Source organism: Ictalurus punctatus, chromosome 11, assembly GCF_001660625.3.
Source record: "Ictalurus punctatus breed USDA103 chromosome 11, Coco_2.0, whole genome shotgun sequence".
Taxonomy (NCBI): Eukaryota; Metazoa; Chordata; class Actinopteri; order Siluriformes; family Ictaluridae; genus Ictalurus; species Ictalurus punctatus.
In genome coordinates this window covers 17,326,668-17,350,996 of record NC_030426.2, presented here as the reverse complement: position 1 = coordinate 17,350,996, position 24,329 = coordinate 17,326,668, and the positions used below count along the sequence as shown (strand labels likewise).

The window sequence follows — 24,329 nt, the reverse complement described above, 5'->3', positions numbered from 1 at the left end:
TTGAGCTGATTAAAGTAGATGATTTTAAGCAATCAAAATAATACTGGATTCATGATAAGTTGATGGTAAATAATTTACTTTTAATTTCAAGACCGGAGCCAGACAGTCAGAAATGCCATTGCTGGTCCCGTGAGAAAAACTGTTGGCTCACACACACGCACACACGCACACACACACACACACCTTATGTAAGCCACATTGCCACATCATGTCAGCCAAAGGGATCCACACTTATCAATGTGTTTGTAAACAGCAGATTAGCACAGTAAGCCAAGTCCCACGCTAGGATGCTCGAGGGGAAACAAACACACACACACACACACACACACACACACACACACACACACACACACACACACACACACACACACACACACACACACACACACACAAGCTTCTGCACTTATGAAGACATTAACTTCTCATACACACACTTCCAAATAAGATGCCTACTTTTCTGATTTAAAAATATAGGACATTGCAGGGTAGTTTATTTATCTACTGATTCACACTTTAATATTTTGCGTAGATTCATGATGTGTAATCCCAGTTAAATTCTAGATTGTAACACTACAAAATGAATGGTGAATACTTATGCAAACCACTATAATAGGTTGTGTACTGAATTATTCACCACTTAGGATTGTTCTTCCAAATACAAAGTTTATTCATTTTCCTATTTTTTACTATTATGCTGCTACAATGGTTTACAATCACAGGATACTTGCACAACCACGTCCTGGGTTTTATCCCGATGCAGCCCATTTAGTTAGTAACTGCATAGACATGCATAGACAATTATCCTGTCTTGTGTATTTATTATGCTGATCCTGTCTTGCCTGTTGTACTGTGGGGGCACAAATTTCATTCCATCGTATAGAGTTATTTAGCTAGGATTAGAACATTGATGTCTCCTACGTGTCGTGATTGGGGCGGCTGTGGCTCTGGTGGTAGAGCGGGTTGTCCACTAATTGTATGGTTGGCAGTTCGAACCCCAGCCCACGTGACTCCACATGCCGAAGTGTCCTTGGGCAAGACACTGAACCTCAAGTTGCTCCTGATGGCAAGTTAGTGCCTTGCATGGCAGCTCTACTACCGTGTGTGTGACTGGATGAATGAGAACCAGTTTAAAGTGCTTTGTAGAAATGATAAGGTTAAAAAAGTGCTATATAAGTGCAGACTATTTACCATTTTCTCTGGTTATTTTAACTTGCACATACAGCTGGATTTGTATTGTATAATACATGACCTCATAATTTGCTTCATTTTAAGAGAAATGCTTTGAGGAAGTTTTTAAGAATTTATTTTTCTCCTATTCCCTCTCGTTGAGCTTTCAGACAGCTTTACATCTCAGATTTAGGCTGCTGAAAGCTGAAGACCGTTCTGGTAAAGTTACGCATTTTTTTTTTTTGCCGTTCATTTATCTCAACCAATTACTGCCATGGAGCGTTTCAGTGTTGTCCTCTGGCATCGCTTTCCTTAGCTCTGTGTTTCGGGTTGCCGCTCGCAATCTGGAGAGAGCAATAAAGCGGCCGGTGACTTACGGCCGGGTCCTGAAGCGTGAGCAAGATGACAAATTGAAAGGATTAAATTAAGGGCCTCAAGGGGTCCCTTGTGGAGACCTTTAAATTATTTTAAGAATTCAATCAGGCCGATTCTATCAGAATGCCTGAGTGTGCAGATAAAAACACCAGGGTAAATGATAAAAACAAGAAAACGCTGTCAGACAGTGAAACAGATATGATGTATGCTGAGGTTATCGAGTGTGCTGTTCTCATTGGGTGCTAGAAGAAGAGAATTTTTAAACATGTGTTCTGTGGAAAATAACTCTTATACATACTTTGTTGAATGAGAGGATGTAGTGCATGAGTTACTGTGCATGAGTTCTCACTGAGGGTTTGGTTGTCTGGGCAACCTGCAAATCAGTTAAAAGGATATGACTGCTCTGATTTGATAACAGCTCTTTTGTAATCATTACAACTCTGATCATATGACCCTTTGGGACATAGAGTATGTGTGTGTTAGTCAAACTTAATCAATATTGTATCTCTAGTGATTAAGTAAGTGAAGGACAACAACTTTGGTGACCTCATGAATGCTCTTGTGGATGAATGAGCAGAGGCACGCTCCAGAATCTAGAGGAAAGGCTTCCCAGAAGAGTGGAGGTTACTATAACAGCAGAAGGGGACTAAATCTAGAATGGGATGTTCAAAAAGCACATATGGGTTTGAGGGTCAGATGTCCATTAATATTTGGCCATGTATTATATCTGGCTGGACTGGCCACTTAGCAGAATCCAACTGAGATGGAGGTGAAGGCGTGTCTAGAAAAAGACTGACAGCCCAAATAAACAAAGACAGAATACTCTGGCCTGGACCCTAGTTTAAAAAAAGGGGGTTTCTCTACTACATTTTACACTTGTGCTGATGCCATTGCTTAAATGCAAGATGTTAGAGATCTTCTACCAGTCTGAGGTAGCCAGTGCACTCTTCTTTGCAGCAGTATACTCAGGAGGTGGCATCAGAGCTGGAGAGACCAAAAAAAAAAACCCTCAACAAACTTAAGAAGGCGGCCAGCTTGGTCTTGGGCTACGCTCTGGACAGTTTTGAGGTGGTGGAAAAGAGGATACTCAATAAACTCAAAGCCATACTGGACAATAAGCAGCATCCCCTCCATGAACTACAGGTTAAACAGCGACACTCCTTTAGTAGAAGACTCATTCAACTCTGCTATAGAACGGAGCAGTACAGCAGGTCATTTGTACCAACAGCGATCACACTGTACAATGGGATAGGGATCACTGGGACACTATTTTGCACTGAATCAATCTAAGGATAAGCTCAACTGGACAACAGTTGAACTTTAATAGTTGTTTCAAGTTCATCTATCTATCTATCTATCTATCTATCTATCTATCTATCTATCTATCTATCTACTGTATCCAGCTACTCTATCAATCTATTGTATCTATCTACTGTATCCATCTATTCTATCTACGTATCTACTGTATCCACCTATCAAAGTATTTTTGCACATTTGCTGTTTCAGGTTTTAAAATATAACACATCCAATAAAGCCAAACAAACAAGCTGACTCGTATGCAAAAAGTTTTATTGAAGCTAGAGGAAATAATACAGAGACAGTATGAGGAATGAGTAATTGCAAATACAAATCAAAAATTGACATAAAACATTATTGAGGATTTCTAAATAATCGTGTTTAAAAAGTCATTATGACAAAATTACTTTCCCCTGTTATATCCTAACCCAGCAGCCCCCCCCCCCCCCCCCCCCGCCCCCAACACACACAAGGAATCACTCCAATCACACTAGTAAGACTCTTTAACAAATTCAGAGCTCCTGAACGTTTAAGCTACTGTAAGTTTATGGTCCATTCTATGAACACCAGACTAAACAAACCCATCTGAGGCCACCCTGAGCAAACATAGTACATTTTACCCCAATGTTCAATTACGTGCTTACTGTTTTTACATCCGTAAATTCCCTTGTTTTTTTCCTCACTAATGAAGCAAAATAGTTAAAAATATAAAGAATCGGTAAAAGCCTGTAAGCAGTATTACATTTTAGCAAAAAGAGCGCAAGAACAGAATACAGAGAACACCCGTGCCTTTGCTAAGTAAAGAATAATCACCTCTCTACATCTTAACACCTTAAGAGCAGGATGATGAAACTGAACAGAAAAAAGCACACAGCGAGGAGAGGTGTAACGTAATCACAATTCAAATATTTCCTGAAGAGTTAAAAAAAAAAAAAAAAGTTAAAGTAAAAAAAAACAAGTTAAGGTCTGCATATTATTTTATATAAAGTGTCAATGCAATAATAAAAAGGAAATTGCATATTGTTATTATTCTTGTATAAAGCTAAGAAATAAATCCTATCACTATAAGTTTTTTCCCCCACTAATCATTACAATACTTTCTTTGCTATTTAGGTCTAATACTACATTTCACAAGTTGACATTATTAGAAATAATGCTCATTTTATAAGAGCATACAAAAAATTGTTTCTTTTTTTATTCTATACTGGTTATAATCATCTTCTAAGGTTAAATTTCATTCAATTTTATATTATTATCATTTTCTCCTCTGTGTTTGATTGTCACACCATAACTGATTTGAGTTGAGTGTTTCTCACGCCACGGACTGTACTAACAAAAAAAAGGCACTTCATGCTGCCTTTATTTTCTCAGAAAGATACCAAAAAGGACAGCAACTACATTGCATTAAACGCCTTCTTTCATGATATGCATATAAATACAATAATTGTGCTAAGTGAAAAGCAGTATACTGAATAATAGGAGGAAGCAGCAGTGCACTGCAGCATTACTCAGACTTTGGTAATATAGGTTTGGGTTCACAGTCCTATTCCATATAATAAACCTCTCTATGAACTGCATAAGCATGTAAATATATACACACGTCGTCAAAGAATGTAAACGTCGCTCCAGTGGGAGTCGCGTGAATCAAAGTCTTGCAGATTTTTTGATTTTCAAGAAATACTGTCAAATCCTATTTGTGTTTGTATGACTGATGGATTTTGTCTCTCCATGCACTGACATTTATGTAACAACTACACAACTACAATTCAACTTCACCTCCTCGATACACCTGGAACTAGAGCTGTAATATCATGTACACGTTTAAACTCTGTTTGCATATTATTCACCTAAGTAATAACCCCGAAGAGCCCTTTAATATATTTTATAAGGCCATTTGAAGAAATAAGAGCATTTTTTCCATTAGTTGTGTGTTTGTGTGTAATCATACATGCATATGTTAGGCCCCATCACCATGTGTATCATGTATTTGCGAATCAAATGTATACATACATACATATAATATGAATGATGTAAGCAAGGCCACTGATTGTCAGAAAATCCTAATGAATAAGTGGATCTGGTGCTGTTTTCACACCTAAAGACAATGCACATATAGGATCAGGACACTGAATAATGTTATAGCTCATCATCAACTGACTAAGCTGGATTTTTAAACAGAGTTATGGCTGAAATAACTCTGTCAGGGGACATAGATGCCTCAAATCTGTGGGAACCTGGAAACTAAATGTTATTTACTACACGTTTGTCCCCATCTCATTTTGCTCTTGGACCACTAGCCATATGGGAGATATGCCAAGAGATACAATGCACGGGAGTTTCCTAACTGAGAGACCACTCTAATCGTGCAATAGTTCACCATCTACAATTCATTATCATAACTATCCACATGTACTTCTTTCTCAAGTACTTCTGGATCGTTCTACTAATGGTACCCTTAAAGTTTCGAACAATTAGTAATTGTTGGTTTTTTATTAGCATTCGTACAAGTAGCAAGGATAAAATGATTTTAGCCCGACTGCAACAAACGTGCACAATGTGATCATTATGAACTGCGTGCTTGTCTGTGTCTGTCTGTGTGTGTGTGTGTGTGTATGTGTGTGTGTGTGTGTGTCTGTGTGTGTGTGTACAAATTTCAAGCGTGAGGACATTTCTAAACGCAGCCGTATTGTATCTGACGAGTTAGAAGTATATATATTGGTGTGTGTGTACGTGTGTATGTGTGTGTGTGTGTGTGTGTGTGTGTGTGTGTGTGTGTGTGTGTGTGTGAGAGAATAGAACAGACTCAGAGGTCGGTGGTGGCCTTGGCAGTGAGGGCCTGGATGCGGCTGGTGTTGCAGTTCTTGCAGAGAACATGACCATCAAGTGGGTAACAGCCCTGATTATCACCCTCAGAGAGCAGACAGCCACAGTCCTGCAGAACACACACACACACACACACACACACACACACAAACATACACACATTTGCTTTCTTATACTTGTGAGGACCTCCCATTCCCATTACCTAATAATTTAATGCAGATAAGTCTCTTTTAGTTGTTTAATTAAAAATGGAAGTTTTTGTAAATAAATAACAAAAAAGCCCACTTCCTTATGGGGACCAGCCAAAAGATAAAAGCATGTACACTCAAATCTGTAGCATCAGATATTCCTGAAGATACACGGACACACACACACATACACACACACACACACACACACACACCTCACAGCGGTAACACTGCACATGGAAATCCCGGTCCAGGGCCACAATGCGCACCGTCTCCTCCTGGCCAGGAGCAGGCATTATGGGCTCTTTACACACAGAGCAACGAGGGGCAAACTTCCTGCAGGGGGACAAAGACAACACCAGAGTACAAACTCTATCAATCCAACTCACACACACCTTCAAAATACGAGTCCAATTTTCATGATCGTAATGTAAGTGCAAAAATAAATCCTGAATAAGTCAGAGAAAAAGTGTTTTTCTATCTTTCTGCATGCTCTGTGTGTGTGTGTTTATGTCTATAAAGTATGGGATTTTATTGTTCTTATTAGACATTATATTCATTCTATTAGATATATTTTGACATATTCCCAGCCGATATTCAGCCTATATCCTAAGTTGTTCTCTATATAGTAATAAAGTCATGTAAATGTATTTAGTAGTTATAGAAAATAATTTCTGTCAAAGGGGGATGACATAAATGGAGTACAAAAAAGAAAAGAACAGGACTTTTAACGCACCAACCAACCTCAAACGTTAATTCTGGCCATGAAAAACCAATTCTGGCCATGAAAATAGCAACCGGGGGAAAAAAAACCCTTTGTGTTCCACCAAATCAGCAATTCACAAACATTATACCACTACATTACATCTGCACTTACATGCACATAATGCCCTTTATATTAAAATGCAGCTGTATTAATATCTGCACTGGTGCTTTAAGTAATCAGAAAGTACAGCACTACTTTCAGTGAATTTCCTACGTTTGGTCTAGCATTCCTCAAATATTCTCTGCTCTTAGCCCTCATACCACTCAGTTCTTTCCTGTTCCTGCAGAACCAGGTGATCTGAATTCAAACAAACCTCTGTGGCTTTTAATTCTCAAGCTATTTAAGTCGCTGGTTTGAATACCATTCTGTCTTGCATATTCAGGGGAAATGTACAAAAGGAACAGAGATGTGGGCAGAGGAGGGCTGGGGAGGATGTGAAGACAAAACCTGGCTTTTTTGGTCCAGCCAGGTGATGGAACTTCTTCACTGGTTTGGTAGGAAGTGGAGTGTATGGTGACAGAGAGGAACCACAACAACAATGCTGAAACCTGGCTGTTCCTCGACACAAAGGCATTTCTGTTCACACAGCTAACGGCTTCTGTGTGAAACTTTTCAGTTCCTCAACAGGTAAGCGTATTCCTCTACCGCGTACAAGTCTCGTTTCTGGTTTTCTTTATACCTCAATTGTCTCTTTTAAGGAACTCTGTGCTGCAGGGTAATATTAGACCTTTACTTTCTGATCTGAGCATTTTTTTTCTATTGAATGCCATCGAGACAGCTGTATTGGCCATGAAAAATGCACAGCAGCACATTATTAACTGAGAAAACATCGCTGCTCTTCAGTAAAATGTTTTTGCATTGAGGACGTATGACAAATTTGATTGGAATGTGTGTGTTGATTAGTGTTACTTGTGGAAGTCCTCGATGCAGTGGATGTGGTTGGAGGCGTCCACGGTGAAAGGGATGCCATCCAGGCTCCGATGGCAGACCACACAGGTAAAGCAGTGCGGGTGATAAGCTTTGCCTGTCGCCCGTAGAATCCTCTCCATGATGGGCTTACTGCAGATGTTACAGGTCTCCAAGGTGTTCTGAAGATACACACACAAATCCAACAATATTCATCATTATATATGGACATGAAAAAGGATCATTTTGATACATTTTATACATACACACAAACACTAATATTATATATATATATATATATATATATATATATATATATATATATATATATATATAACTAAAATAGACCAGCAAAAATAAAAACACTAACTCCACTGACTGCTTAAACATCCATGGAAAATCCTGAACTGTGGACCTTACACAAACAGCAGTTTCAACCCTGAGGCAGTGGAGCTAGGTCTTAAACATGGCTGTGTTCTAATCAGGCTTCTTATGTAAGAGCACTTAGATTAGCATGAGAGCTACATGAATGCATGAAAGCAAAGCGCGACCTACTGATATGCGATTGAGCATTAGAAGAGTGGAGCAGTAGGATGATTTTCTTATGTAGTAAGGTGTGTGCATTATTATTATTGTTGCTGTTGTTATTACTATTACTACTGGTTGTAATAATAGTAAAAATAATAATAAGCATCTAGAATATTCTTTACATTTGAGAGATTAAATAAAATATTCATGAAAAAGCATATTAATGAATCAAAAACTAATTAATGAATGAACTATCAAGCTATAAAATACCAAAAAAAATTAATAAATCGTTATTCATTCAATTTTTGATTTATATTTCAAAGTACTTTACTGGCATGATTTTACATAGAATATCGCCATAATGTCAATACAGATGAGATTTAATAATAATTAACTAAATAAAATAAAGCGACTAAAAATGTAAGTTGCCAGTGTAGAATGAAAGTGTAAGGATTACAATGTTTATGTACAATAAATATATATGTTCATTTTGATTAACTGCTTCATCCTGGTAGATAAAATAAAGAGCTATGAACACTAACCCTGGGTTAAACCATTATGTTTTAATCTCCACTCCCAAGCTGCACAACAGAAAAGCAAAGCATCGATGCCACAGTCGTGAGTGGCCGGGAGAGAAAAATCGACTGTGCTCCCTTACTCTCTGTTCTTTGTCGATCACAACGACACTAGCTAACTGTGTGCGTCTGTAAGCTCGCATATGCAGAGCGCTTTCCTCTGAACAGCAGTGTGAGAAGATGTGCTTAGTTCATTTTACGTGTCTCGGAGAAAGCATGTTAACTTTCACCCTCCGCTCCTTGGGAGCTGTTGTAGCGCAGAGTGTTTGCATTGTTAATGTTTTCTAAAACACTATAGTAACGTTTACATTCAAACAGAAAAAGGTTCCACATGGGTTATTTGAAGATTTACAGTGAGGGAAAAAAGTATTTGATCCCCTGCTGATTTTGTACGTTTGCCCACTGACAAAGAAATGACCAGGCTATAATTTTAATGGTAGATTTATTTGAACAGTGAGAGACAGAATAACAACAAGAAAATCCAGAAAAACGCATGTCAAAAATGTTATAAATTGATTTGCATTTTAATGAGGGAAAAAAGTATTTGACCCCCTCTCAATCAGAAAGATTTCTCCCAGGTGTCTTTTCTACAGGTAACGAGCTGAGATTAGGAGCACACTCTTAAAGGGAGTGCTCTTAATATCAGCTTGTTACCTGTATAAAAGACACCTGTCCACAGAAGCAATCAATCAATCAGATTCCAAACTCTCCACCATGGCCAAGACCAAAGAGCTCTCCAAGGATGTCAGGGACAAGATTGTAGACCTACACAAGTCTGGAATGGGCTACAAGACCATTGCCAAGCAGCTTGGTGAGAAGGGGACAACAGTTGGTGCGATTATTCGCAAATGGAAGAAACACAAAAGAACTGTCAATCTCCCTCGGCCTGGGGCTCCATGCAAGATCTCACCTCGCGGAGTTGCAATGATCATGAGAACAGTGAGGAATCAGCCCAGAACTACACGGGAGGATCTTGTCAATGATCTCAAGGCAGCTGGGACCATAGTCACCAAGAAAACAAATGGTAACACACTACGCCGTGAAGGACTGAAATCCTGCAGCACCCGCAAGGTCCCCCTGCTCAAGAAAGCACATATACATGCCCGTCTGAAGTTTGCCAATGAACATCTGAATGATTCAGAGGACAACTGGGTGAAAGTGTTGAGGTCAGATGAGACCAAAATGGAGCTCTTTGGCATCAACTCAACTCGCCGTGTTTGGAGGAGGAGGAATGCTGCCTATGACCCCAAGAACACCATCCTCACCGTCAAACATGGAGGTGGAAACATTATGCTTTGGGGGTGTTTTTCTGCTAAGGGGACAGGACAACTTCACCGCATCAAAGGGACGATGGACGGGGCCATGTACCGTCAAATCTTGGGTGAGAACCTCCTTCCCTCAGCCAGGGCATTGAAAATGGGTCGTGGATGGGTATTCCAGCATGACAATGACCCAAAACACACGGCCAAGGCAACAAAGGAGTGGCTCAAGAAGACGCACATTAAGGTCTTGGAGTGGCCTAGCCAGTCTCCAGACCTTAATCCCATAGAAAATCTGTGGAGGGAGCTGAAGGTTCGAGTTGCCAAACGTCAGCCTCGAAACCTTAATGATTTGGAGAAGATCTGCAAAGAGGAGTGGGACAAAATCCCTCCTGAGATGTGTGCAAACCTGTTGGGCAACTACAAGAAACGTCTGACCTCTGTGATTGCCAACAAGGGTTTTGCCACCAAGTACTAAGTCATGTTTTGCAGAGGGGTCAAATACTTATTTCCCCTCATTAAAATGCAAATCAATTTATAACATTTTTGACATGCGTTTTTCTGGATTTTCTTGTTGTTATTCTGTCTCTCACTGTTCAAATACAACTACCATTAAAATTATAGACTGATCATTTCTTTGTCAGTGGGCAAACGTACAAAATCAGCAGGGATCAAATACTTTTTTCCCCTCACTGTATGGTTTTATGTTTCCACATGTAACAATTTATGAAAAAATTTAACTTGTTCCAGGATAAAATCTTTAAAAGTTCACCTGAGAGATATGTGGAAGTTTACATGCTGTATCAGAAAAACACCTTCCACAGTCTGCAGTGAATGTGATGATGAGGATTTCCAGCAGGACTGCTGCTTTAGCTGAGTGAAGTGCTCAGGACGGGCCTTACTGCTTCAGGAGATCAGCAAGACACGCCAGACTTAAAACCCATTCAGAGCATTAAAAATCATGAGCAGGTCTTTGTAGTCAGTGTGGAGTGTAGTACTGTAAGCAACCGGTGTACATTACATGCGCTCTGACTTTCTGTCCTGGTAAAGATGCAAGCTGTCACAAGCTGTCATTACACAGTGACAGCTATTTAGCTGTGACCTTGAGGTGAAGGGGCTGCCGATAAAATCTGCCAGTGAGTACACCGCCAAATATTAAGTTCACAATCCATCTGTAACAAATCAGATGAAATACATAGCATGCACATCTCGCTTTTTTCTCTGATGGAAACGTGCACGACCGAAGCCACTGTTCTAGCCCCTTTAATGGATATCATCTTATCACTTACTTTTAAATGTCTCACAGAGGCAGATATAGAGTACATCTTATAAATGAAAGCAAGAATGGCAGCCAGTCTGATTAGCTGCTCTCTCAGTCGTAAACAAAGTAATCGTTCACTCACCCCCTCCTTCTGCTGGAGGCAGGACAGTAAATATGTCGACTTTCTGATGACTGTGCCCTTTTTATTGCCCATGAGCGCTGGGCACCATGCCCGCGCATGACTTCTCTTTTCCTCTGCATTATTATTGCCCACCCCGAGCTGTGGATTTGTTATGGCCATGTTTAATGCACAACAATCCATTTTCTCTTCTGAGCAGCCTCACAATTACAGCAAACAATGACAAATCATCTGAGGATTATCAATTACGGTCGCCTCGCTCTCGGAGAGATTTGTGTGCGTGTGATTCCTGGAGCTCTCTCTTCTAGGTTCAGTGGTCTTGCTGAGTCTCCGCTGGCACGGAGCCAGGAAGTGGCAGTTGTTCTCTCTGGTATGATCCAAATGACACTGTCAGAGTGTGTGTGTGTGTGTGTGAATACACATGGCATAGCCGTGCTGCATCATTTCTTCATACACTCCAGAGGTTAACAGAAAAAGTCTCTTTTGGTTAATCCCTAGGCCAGTGGTCATCAACCCTGTTCCTGGAGATCTACCTTCGTGACGCTCCAACCATAATGGTGCCCACCTGACCATCTAATCATTGCCTTAAGAAATTCTTGATCAACTAAAACAACTGTGTCAGATTTTGGTTGGAGATGAACCCTGCAGAAGAAAGAGGGTTGGTGAACACTGCCCTAGGCTATTCAAGGAGTCAAAGAGAGTGAGTTCTCTGTGTCAAATGCTTAACAGATTCACCTGAAAAGTTTCTTCAGTCTTTATGTGTGATGCTACAAGTCTGTGCACACACACACACTAACATTTACAATGTCATTCATTCAGCACCTCCAAACAGATGTTTCAGACACCATCCTTCAACTGTCTTCTACGAAAGTGTTTAGCGATGACGTCAAAGCAGTCCAGATTTACACACTGTGGATTTACTAACCAGCAATAACTTTCAAGTACGGTTTAAGAAAAATCCCCATAAAGTTTTTCCAAAAGAATGACTGGAGCAGAACCAGAGTTCTGCCACTGCCACTGCCACTAGAGGGCACTAGCTATCTGTGCCTCTGACATATGATGTACTGAATGATGCACTATTTTTTTTTTCTGACTCGTACTTCTCTAAGTGTTTACCCAGAAGGCTAAACAAATGTCTGTGTGGATGAGGTAAAGTGAATTTAGGTCAGAGAGCTTCTTGCTGAACCGAGGGCCGAGCGGAGTGTGTCGGAGCCAATTGTGGCCTCTCGTCTCCCACGCGGCGTTTTCAATTTCCTGGCAAAGTGCTCGGTCTTTCGCTTTCTTCCTCTGTTTCTCTGTCTGTCTCTCAGGCACTCGAGCAGTGCAGCTCTAAACACAGCGCATCATATGGAAGCTCTTTTCATCATCCAGGAGCTGAGATGGTTGTGTTTTGACTGGGAGACAAAAAAAAGTCTGGCTAACCCAAACGCCGTCATTCTTTTTTTCATTATGAAATTTATTTTTCAATATGATCATTTTATCCAGACATACAAAAGGTTTCGATGATTTAAATTAAGGATATAAGCATAAATGGTGGAGTAAATTGAGAACATTCTATTTAAAAAAATAAATAATAATAAAAGAAAAATGTGAATATCTGTATGTGAGTGTGAGAGAGATAAAGAATGATAACACTGAAATTTATAAAGGAACTCTTTTTCCCGCTTTAATGCGTGCACAAGCATGTAAAGCATTGCACTCCATGCATACTTAAGCAAAATACTTGCTGAATGTCTCCTTTGATATGAGGTTTTGCATAGCTTTACAGTCAGCTGAATGGCACAGATCTGTTCTGCCAGAAATATCCAACTATCTGCATTCTTTTCAATGTCTGTCTCTTTTACCTTTTTATCAGATGATATTCTGAAAAATGAACTTCAATAAGAGTCCTGAAAAAATGTAAAAAATGTAAAATATTCCCCATCATAAACATCTGACTATCATAGAAAGAGGTTCTTGCCTTATATCTCAGACGGATTTTGCAGCTTTGGGGACTCACACCTACTGTATGTAAAGAATGAAACATAATGGACATGCTGTTATAGGAAAATAATCAACGTCCTAGAACAGCCCATCCCGCAGTGTTTTAGTCATCGTATATCACAGCGATATGCTAATGATTACAATTGAATTATTTATTAAAGAATGGCGCATTATACACAAGAGGTTTTTTTTGTGATCGTTCCAGCCAAAAATGCTTGATTTTGCTGTGACTTTTCTTTCAAAAAATAAAAATAAAAATGCAATGCAATTCCGTAGTACTTTGCGGAAAACTAATTGAATTGGCGGAATTACAATCGCACAAAACTGTTTTGCACGTTCTTTCGCTGTGATGTTTATTGGTAAATGAAACCTTTTAGCTGTATTCATGTTCGATGCACGTAAATCCAAGAGGATTTGGCTGAACGTGTGTTGTGATGACGTCCCAGGACGCATTTTGGCCCAAATCTGAATATTGTTTGATTTTGTATTAATTCGAGTTACTTGAGTTTACTTGTTATGCATTTTCTTCTGCGATCGCCAAATCGTGTAATCCTGGAGGGACTGGTTATCTCTCATGTTACAGCAGCTATAAACAGTTACACAAGCCTTTCTTTTGTTCCCTATATTGAGGTTAGTAATACAAAAAAAATGCAGCTTGTCACACTTTCCCATGAAAAAGTAAAGGAACTTTTACCTTTGACTGTTACAAAGTGCTGACACTGACGAATCGCTAAATAAATGTCTTCTCATAGAAACTTCACTATATCAACTATTACACGTTTCAAACCTTTTTCTGTGCCGTGTCCATCATAATGATAATGAGTCTTTATTGGGGACATATACATTTCAGCACAGTGAAATTCTTTTCTTCGCATACCCCAGCATGTCAGGAAGTTGGGGTCAGAGCGCAGGGTCAGCCATGATAAAGTGCCCCTGGAGCAGAGAGGGTTAAGGGCCTTGCTCAAGGGCCCAACAGTGGCAACTTGGCAGTGCTGGAGCTTAAACCCCCGACCTTCCGATCAGTAACCCAGAGCCTTAACCACCAAGCCACCACTGCCCCACCCTGTGTAAGTTGTTACTTAAGAATCGATTATTAGAACATGCGATTTGCCTTGCACCTGAACTCTTGTCAGAGCTGATGTTATCAAAAATAAACCAACAAATCAATAAATCTTCTGACCAATTAGAATCGAGCATATGCTATACAGCGCTGTGGTGTAAAATAAAGTATGCGCTGTGAACCCGATCCCTTTAACCATTGCTGAAAGGACTGAGGTCACGACCCTTCAGAATGAAGGTTAATAATTTACTGGCTTCTTCTCACATCTCCTGCTTACTTTTAAGGAAAACAGTCTCATCTCCTGAAATGGGAAAAGAAGGAATTCCACCTTTATAAGACTGGAGGATGGGTGGAACGAAGGAGGCCGTGTGGACGTTTCTCTCACAAACGGGGATGGCAATTAATGTAAATGTAGAGGAAAAGAGAGGATGGCAGACATGGTGTGTGTTAAAAGCTGAAGTCTAGTCAGAGGATCAAGCATGCTGTGACCTTCTCGAAGACTCTTAACATTTCTTCCTGATTTCATCCTCAGGGAGTTTTTTTTTCCTTCTTCTTGCTACTGCCAGCTCTGGCTTGTTCATTTGAAATCTAAATCTACGTCCAGTTTTCTGTAAAGCTGCTTTGTGACAATGTCTAGTGTGAAAAGCTATACAATTAAAACTGAATTGAACTGAACCCCCAGAGAGGTTGTAAATGGTAAGAGAGCGACAGGATCCTGCTTTCAGAATTGGTCAGAGAGAGAGAGAGAGAGAGAGAGAGAGAGAGAGAGAGAGAGAGAGAGAGACCAGGCTTTCACTCAGAACCTGTGATGCATTAGTTGTAAGAGCTGCTCAGTTCAGCTCCCTGTTCACTGTAATGCAGAGAGATGACTCAATTGTGGGAACATATATTTGACTTGTTTACTCTTTATGTTCCGCCTAAAAGCCATGGCACTGTGACCCTAACATGCCAGATATCTCTATGATTTCCAAGTCACATAGAGTTGAGTGATTCAAGCTGAAATAGTGTTAGTGACAGAAGCTAAGATGGCTGTAAAAGCATAAGCAAGATGGAGCAATATTTTTCCTACATCTTTTTATCAAGATGGAATTTTTTTTTTTTTAACGTTTATTGTATTATATAAGAACTTATAACACAGGATTAACTGATTAGTATAAATCATGTATGACACATGAGAGATTCATAGTCTGACAACATGCATCATGACAACCAATTAGCTCATTACAGTAGCCCTCCATCCATCTATTCATTTGTGCTATACTAAACTCCCTTTCCATTCTGCTTTCCTATCTCTCCCTCTCTCTCTATAAATATATATAAATATATACATTTATGTATGTATATTATTCTCCATACCTCCCCTGTCCTCTTCCCTTTCTCAATTTCCTTTCCTTGAAATCAACAGAGCAGCAAAACATGACTCCTCTGTACACATGTCCCTGCATCTTCCTCCTATTACAGCTCTAAAGTGACACGCATAAGCTCTCTCCCTGACTTGTGGTGACACTGCAGGGTCAAAAGAGGTTCAGTCATGTTTCTCTGGCAAAGAGATAAAGAAAGTATAATACAAACAGGCACACATACAGTACTGTGCAAAAGTTGTAGGCAACCTTATTTTTTTTTTAATACAAACTTTGTTATAGATTATTATTTTATGACTTCTACATTATCGGGTCAGTACAAAATACATTTCAGATTCCCAAACATTTAAACGTTACACAATTAAACGTTACAGAAAAATGTTTGTATGTCAGTAAAGAAAGCAGCATATTAAGTGGTTAGAGACACTTTTCAGACAAAAAACACAATGAAAGCTGCTGGATTTTGCTGCAAAAATAAGAAGCGAGTGCAACAGTCAAAGTCTCCATAAGAACCGTGTCTGGTTCTGCAAGCTGATCAATAAAAATTACAGCTCATTTCTTTATAAAACTGCACTAATTGTCCCAGAGACTACTATTTCTATTTTTTTGTCACACCAAATATTGACTTTGTTTCATTTACTACTGTTTACTGCTCGTTTTAAAATGTAGAAACATTTAATTTCATTATTTTTGAAGGCATCTTTGCTCTACAGCATTTCTTTCCATGTGCCTAAGACTTTTGCACAGCACTGTATATCATAATGAATGCAATTACTGCAGTGATGCCCACTGAAACAATTCAACCTGTGCTCCAAGCACAACACACACACACACACACACACACCAGGTTTCCTCCTGATGGGTTTTGCAACCCAATTCAGTGTAAGTGCGTCTTCTAATTGGGCCTCGCCTTTGAGGAATGGCTGTGAGTTAATCACGACTGAATATACAGAACTCAATTAGAAGCTACGCAAGCTAGTGTAGACAGATATGAATATTTCATAACAGGAGAAGGCGGAAAGCCTAGAACACTGGCACTGCCTGTGTTTGTCTGACATCGAGCAAAATGGGGAGGGTGGGCATAACTGCCTGTTTAGCGAGGCTGTGGCTTAAGAACCGTGCCAGAATGGAGGCCATATGGAGGCACAGCGCCAGAATCGAGCGTTGGGGTGTTTGCATGATGACTAACTGTATATCCATAAGGCAGTGTTAGATGACAAAAAAAAAAAGTGTCAAATCAAATTAAAAAGTGTAGGATCACAAAAAAAATAAAAATCTCACACTCTCATTTCACCAGAATGTAAACTGGAATTGTATTACGAAAAAGTTGATGAAAGCGTGCCACTGATCGACCCTGAGTAGTGATGATGTATGCATCGCTTAATTTGTAAAATATGAGGTGATCCGTAGGAAAAGGTCTCAGAACATACAGCATAGACACAACAGTGTGCCAAACATAATACAGTAGTGTTGAAAGCCATCATTTAGGGCTAATACATTTCTGTAGATATCAGAGTGTGGTACAAAGTTGGATTACAACCATAACATTTCAGTGATACTGTGGGAGGACTGGAGGAGTCAGCTGCTCATTTCCTGTCTGTTATACTTCACACTATGTGCTCATATTGCGTATTACAGAACTACATTAAATCCTGTAAATGTCATAATAGTGTACTGCAGGGATGACGTATTCTTGTAAGCCAACCCGGAAGTTAGCATCACCCTGGTTCCCTCGACAAAAGGCCAATAGGATTTTTTCACTGGCGTTTGGATCACTGCAGAAAATAAACTCTGTGACCATCAAAATATTTAGATTCTTACATGTTTTGTTCATTAAGTTAAATGAATGCAACTTTTATGAAATTTGAAGCCTAAATACAATCGCCAGAAGTAAAAAGCTAAAGTTAAGCTATAAATGAACTAAACCATGGTCGCATGACTTCAATGTCACACCACTACGCTTCCGATAGAATGTATAGCACTACAATTTGAAAACACTATAAACCGTTCAATCTACAAGTCGGAAAGTTTGAGTTGGAATAGTTTGCTAGAGGGGGAGTATAAACACGTCGAGGCTGTAGTAGACGAGTTTTCCTGTTCGGCGTGATGATGTTTAATGTCCCCGACAACCACCGTAGTCTCAATTAGCCACTTCTTAGCAACCGCATAAAAACTTAACAAATTCACGAGTGGAGAATTATTGATGTATTTTAAGTCGTAGAATTAAAACGTGAAAATATCTTGAACAAAGACCTTATTTCAGGCATTTAACCAAAAAAACCCATAAAAACCCCCCCAAAAAAACACTGACTTCGGGACGATGGAACCGGAAGTGCTAAAATGCTGACTCGTTTCCGAGTTTTAGGACTCATTTTTGCAACACTCTATTTGAATAAAATAACACAAACACCAATCTCAATAAAAAAACAAAAACAGACTTTCTAAGCTTGCCTAAATATCCACTTTACTCCAAAAATGATCCACATTACTCCCCTCCCCCCTCCAAATCTCTTATATTTTTGAAGGGGCGCTGACACAAAGAATGTTCATTCATTAAAATATTTTTTATTATTCATATAATTTTACTTCATTATCAAAAGATAAAAAAAAAGCTGTAGCGGTGCCTGGTCCATGTAAATAAGTTCCAGAAATGCAGGCACTTCAAATCTGAAGGGTGGCATGTCAAATCCTTCTATGGCATGAACAAACACACACACACACACACACACACACACACACACACACACACACACACATAAAAGTGCTGGACTTGTGTGTTCTTTTCTCAAGTGGACAATTTGGATGACCATTCATTCCTCCAGAACAATGACAAGAGTGTCTAAAGAGACGCTGAATTCTGCAATGGGCACTCTGCCTGGAAGGCTGACAGCACCATGCTGTAGAAGATGTCCATCACCACTCGATATGACTATAAATGGCATCATGCCTGCTGCTAAGAGCATCACTGCAGTACAACCCTGGGACATGTTTGCTCACAGCTTGGAGCCAGGCCAACATGTTTTGATGAGGTGTGCAGGGATTTCCCCAGACACATGGCCACCAAATCTCGCCGCTGTATCAATAATTAGTCATGCCAGTATCCTCTGGTGCCCTTCTTCTAAACCCATAAATATCTTCCGAGTTTACTTCAAGACTCCTCAGTAAACAGGAGGCAAAAATATTGTGCTTTCAACAGAACTTATATTAACCGTTCTCTCAGAGCAGTCTCCAAGCGCTGCTCTGGAAAATGAACACGGTGACAAATAGTGTAGCGTCAAGTCACGGGCAAACAGTGTGCAACAGCAAAAGCTATGTGAATGAGATCTTGCATCAACACTAATAAAGAACTCACTCTGCAATGCTTCTTCTTCTAAGTTCCAAGTCTCCTTCTAACAGTCAGTGTGGAAGCACAGAACTGCTGCACAATAAGAAATAATTGCAGTTTTTTTTTCCTCCAGAAGATTGATGGGTCATAAATCACAGCACACCTTGGTCTGGTAAATTGCTAGACGAAATCATTGACGGATGAAGTTTAAACGTCACAAAAAGTCTCAATTGTACAAAGACTAAAAAGATAAAAACATGCAATTAAGTCTGCACGCTAGCATATTACCTATGTAATCTGTTTAACCTAAGTGACCTGCATATTTCTTAGACAAAAGGAGATATTGAAATGACTAGTCATTGAAGTGAATCAGCCATATCTTCAAAAAAAAAACGCTTCGAGTCAAATTATTCCTCTTAGTAACATACAATCTCACAGCAGAGCCCACGTTTCTCTACTCATTATCCATTGGAGCAAATTAAATGGAGGGACCTGAATGCTTATCTCAGCTGGTCTCTATCCAGCGAGTTGTCTGGTTCACCCAGTAAAATGAGCTCAAAGAGCGAGGCCAGCACTGACATGCCCAATAACCAGAAATTATGATGTCCAATTAATCTGGACCACAAGGCAGTAAAGTGCTCTGACAGACATAACATGACACCTTTCTCACCTAATTAAACACAGTCGAACTATGGAACCCCCAAAGTCCGGCCGCATTAATAGCTCAGGAAGAAGGTGCTGAGAGGATGCATGCAGAGAAACTGATCATTAATAGGTGAAGAACAGGGGAAAGAATGGCCTGTACTTCACAGCCAACAGTGTGAACATTTAAGGCTTGTCTATTGGGTTATGCTCTGATTGTTTTTACTTGAGAGTATTTCAATTGAGCAGTCGTAACAAGGTCAAGTGCAAGCTCCTGGAACCTCATCTTCTTCAAAGCGGCAATTCTGCCGCTGTCATTTTCATTGCAGGCACATCCCATGGTACTTTCTCAGAGCTCCGGGCAACTCTGCCGTGTGCACCTTGCAGCTTAATAGTCGGATAACTCGTGTCTCGGCACAACATGGTTTTGTACCAGCTTTTTTTTTATTTTTCTTTTTTAACAAGGAAATCCAATTGTTCCGCCATGTGCTGACATCTTGCCCTCTTGTTAGCATCTTCTGCACTACATTCCACTGTCTAGATTCCGTACTCATGGAGAAAGACCAGGACAGAGAGTCCTGAGATGATAAATAGATAACAATTTTTGACCGAGTGCCGACCTGTGGAGGAATTGTCCACTCCCAGCAAGAGGGAATCATCGTGTTCCTAAATATTTATGTAGATGGGTAAACATGTGTCAAAGATGATCTTTTGCTGGTAAATTCACTCTTAGTGAAGCGGCAGACTGACACACTTTTTCCACTAGTTTTTTCCTCCCCAGAGTCCACATATATTCTAACGTGCACCATCGTGCCAGCCAACTCTGCACGACAAACAAACTCAACCACAGATGGATTTCCATGGAACAAAAATACTGCATAAAATACATACATTTAACAAATCATTACTATGACTAAATTACTAAGTGCCAGGCTAAGGAGTTAAATACGCGACATACTTATATTTCACATCATCGTTTGTTTTATCCTGTGTATTCTATTATTTTTTTCTATTCTATTGTTTTACTACTTGATTATACAGGATTCTATTGTTTTACTACTTGATTGTACCCGAATGGACTAATGTCTAGTTATAGACAGAGATTAATCATGACAGTGATAAGCCAGATAGTATTTACATACATAAAAGTAGCCTTAAAAAGCATTAATGTACAAGTAGTAGAACACCAAAAAGTATAAAAGACTTAACAGCTCAACTATACATACAGCCCTTTACTGCACCCATTTGGAGTCTGACCTCTGTAGAGCAGGCCCTCTATAATGTTTGTCCTCCTGTTTTACTTGGGCCTTGGAATGAGAATGCTTCTCCTAATCACAAAACACCACACAGAGCCCCAGGCTCTTGTTTCTGTGTAATGTTTAGTTTCAGCTGCGCCGACTGCTGAAAACATCTATGGACAGTATTAATTAATGTAAAGCCAGGATAACACTTCATGAGATTCTTCTTGGAAAACCATGGGTAAGTACTGCAGGATGAAAACACTCTAGCGAGATCAGTGTATGCACAATAATGAACAGACTTGGCCGCAGAAGGCCTATAAGTGAAGATTTTTCTGGGGAGATTCTTCAGATTAAAACCAGTCTGCATTAAACATAATCCTGAGAATGAGCACCTTATTAAATTTACATAATACCTACAGTACAAACACCCAGCAGGTTTAAAATGCATTAAGCAGTAACTAGTACAAACAAGCCTCCTCTGTCTCATTAGCTATTAGGAAATGAATGGACTGGGCATGGAGCTCTGAGCGCAATGTGGCTAAAGAAAAAAATATATATATATTTCTGTTCTGACACTACTGTGACATTAACCAGATCTGAGACCACTTCATGCAAAAAGGGAAATCAGTTGAATAGCAGAGACGTTTATCTCTATTACACTGCATTCAAACAAGCAGGGATAACTCCTTTGTGAGAGGAGCGAGGAAACGCCGAGACACAATGGCTGATTATTGGCCCTGCGCTTTGTGGATCAGTGCCAAGGCTGAGTTCGATAAGAGGCAGTATGACTAGGGAGCGGATCAACAAGAGGTTACAACTTTCCTGTCCGTTACTGAAAGGAATGAATGGTATCTAGTAGCGGTGTTGAAAGCCCTCAGCAAGCGGAAGCAGGTTAACAAAATGAGAAGTGTTCTATAAAATATGCAAAATCTCTTCTTTGAATAGATTATATCGTATTTTCCTTTTTGATGACAGGGAGAACTATTACTGGATTGCAAAGCCGGATTGCTTTGTTTAACCAAAGTCAAACAATATAGGACAATCTCTTCCTCTGTCTGTGTTCCTGGATCAAAACTGTATCTACTGGATATAGAAATCATTTTACAGAAAATACGACAGCCTCCATAAATGAGTAGTCACGTTTGAATTCCAAATTTTGACAATTAGCTAAAAAGATTCATAGGAGTTGTGTGTGTAACAGGTGGTCTCTCTCTCTCTCTCTCTCTCTCTGTCACTGTCTCTCTCTCTCTCTCTCTCTCTCTCTCTCTCTCTCTCTCAGGTACACTACAGCTAAAGAGAACATCAAGAAACACTGTGCATATAGATGCCCATGCAGCAGTCCTGCAGAACTGAGAAAAGCAGATACATCAAATAAACCCATCAATAAATATTACAGCTCTTATGCTCTCCTCTTAGATTCCTAGACCAACATCCCAGCCTCATTTCAACTTTCCCCCCAGCTCAATGGGGCCTGGCACGTCTCTTCAGAGACCTGAGTCTCACGTTGCTTCTCTAATCGTACAGAGGCGTATGACCCTGAGGATGGGAGGAAGAGAAGAAAAAAAAAAATTACTTTCATTAAGAAATTCAGATTTCCCCCACATCCTTTTGATCTCGCGCCAGAAGAACATTTATGCTGATGAAATGCATAAGTAAAGTTCTTAAATTATCCCAGCCCTCTTTAATGCATGGGTTTGAGTTGGAAAACTTCCACAGAAGACAGCTACAATCAGTCTGAGTGCTGCTGGATGAGGCTGAATTGAAAGGCAGCTGATGCAGTACCGTATTGTACAGAGGTATTTCAAACATGTTGATCGTCATGCTAACGACGATAGCAGACACAAATGGAAGTCACATTATACCCTGAAAATTAGGACCACAAGGGAATTATTTATATTGTACATCTACACAATGTAGCTCATGCAAATGTCATGTTTGGCATGAAATCCCGTACTGCAATTACAAATCAATGAAGCTCATAGTTGCCAAGGTAACTATAATCTTGCAGCCGTTTTGCATACTTGTTTACAGGTGACACATAAGATTAGCACTTTAGATTTCTTTTTATTTGTTCATCTTCGACAACTGCTTTATCCTGGTCAAAATTATGGTAAGTTATTAAAAGGTATTTTGCTAAAACTGGATCAGGAATGACTTTAAAATAAATAAAGGATAACTGGCATGTATTCCGTGAGTCCTAAGTGAATTTTTTAATTGAACAAGAGAATGCATGTCATGTATCAACCACCTCCTCATCACTCAAACAGGAAACAGAAAGCTGTTTGAAGGCCAGCCAGAATGCTCAATAATCTTTACATGGATTGTATCTCTCCGAGTATCAGCCCTCATCAACTCTCTCACTTCCTGTCCACCATTTATTGTCTCTGATATTAAACTGTAAGGCAGGTTTTGTGGTCACTGGTGAGGTGTTTGTTAGCAGCAGTTCACAATGTGCTTCAACAACAACAAAATAAGGCAATGGGTAGATGGCTTGCGCTTCTCCTGGACATGGCAGGTTTTCTTAGTCGAGCAGTAGAAGATAATAATGACAGCTCAGTGTTCAGACATACATGGTGTTCCAGAATACTATAACTGGGCATATCATTGAGCATACAAGTGGCACATCTCAGTCTTTCTGTTTTTGTAAAACGTCTTCACAGCAAAGATACGCTGTCCATTTGTGATTAATATCATTTACTGTGGATTGTTGCCTCATTGTTCCAAAGTTCAGGGTTTAACCCTGGACTTGTTTCACTGTCTCTGTCGAGTTTTGCATGTTCTCCTCGTGTCTGCACAGGGTTCCGTCTTCATTCCTTACTATTTTTCTCCATACAAGTGTGTATGAAGTTTTGTGTGTATGAATTTGCTTGTCTGAATGACTCGATTTAGAATGTGTTACACACTTTGATGTACAATCATTAAGCAAAACAATTAATATTTATTGAGCAGTACAAAAGCAACAGTAAAATATTATTTGAAATAATAATAATAATCATCATCTCATACAATAAATAATAATTCTATTAAATCACATTCAAATTTAAGAGTCTGCTGTTCATTCTAGTAACTTCCCTATTACCTGAAGCAGAAAAAAGCTGTAAATTCAACCCAGAACCCACAATGCAGCATTGCAGCATGCAGAAAATCTTAAATTAAACAACCACATTTTGAATATCAATTTGGTTCGACGCCAATTTTAACAATATTTCCGATTTGTTAAGGAGAAGTGGTGGAGTAAAAAGAGGAAGCCAGGGCAGACAGTGATGCCTCAGTAATCTCCACAGCATCTTTCTGAGGAGGAAATAGGGTACAAATACTACAAATACTCACTAACGAAACTCCCAGCAGCTTTAGGGATAGGCCTATCTAGTTTCAACATGAAATCAATTTCTGATTGATTTCCATGCTGAGCAATTCGATTGAAAGTATCTGTA

General features: G+C 39.6%; 1 protein-coding gene across 14 annotated transcripts in view; it reads right to left on the bottom strand.

Moving 5' to 3' along the window:
- Positions 1-3,094: 3,094 nt before the first annotated feature.
- Positions 3,095-24,329, bottom strand: part of lpp (LIM domain containing preferred translocation partner in lipoma) — a 239,637-nt gene continuing 218,402 nt past the window's right edge. For all 14 annotated transcript variants that reach the window (XM_053683518.1, XM_053683523.1, XM_053683517.1 and 11 more), the window contains 3 exons: positions 7,525-7,703; positions 6,065-6,185; positions 3,095-5,770 (listed from right to left, as the gene is read on the bottom strand). In XM_053683518.1, coding sequence (XP_053539493.1) covers positions 5,642-5,770; positions 6,065-6,185; positions 7,525-7,703 — 429 coding nt within the window. In that variant the 3' untranslated portion in view covers positions 3,095-5,641. The remainder of the gene's footprint in view (positions 5,771-6,064; positions 6,186-7,524; positions 7,704-24,329) is intronic.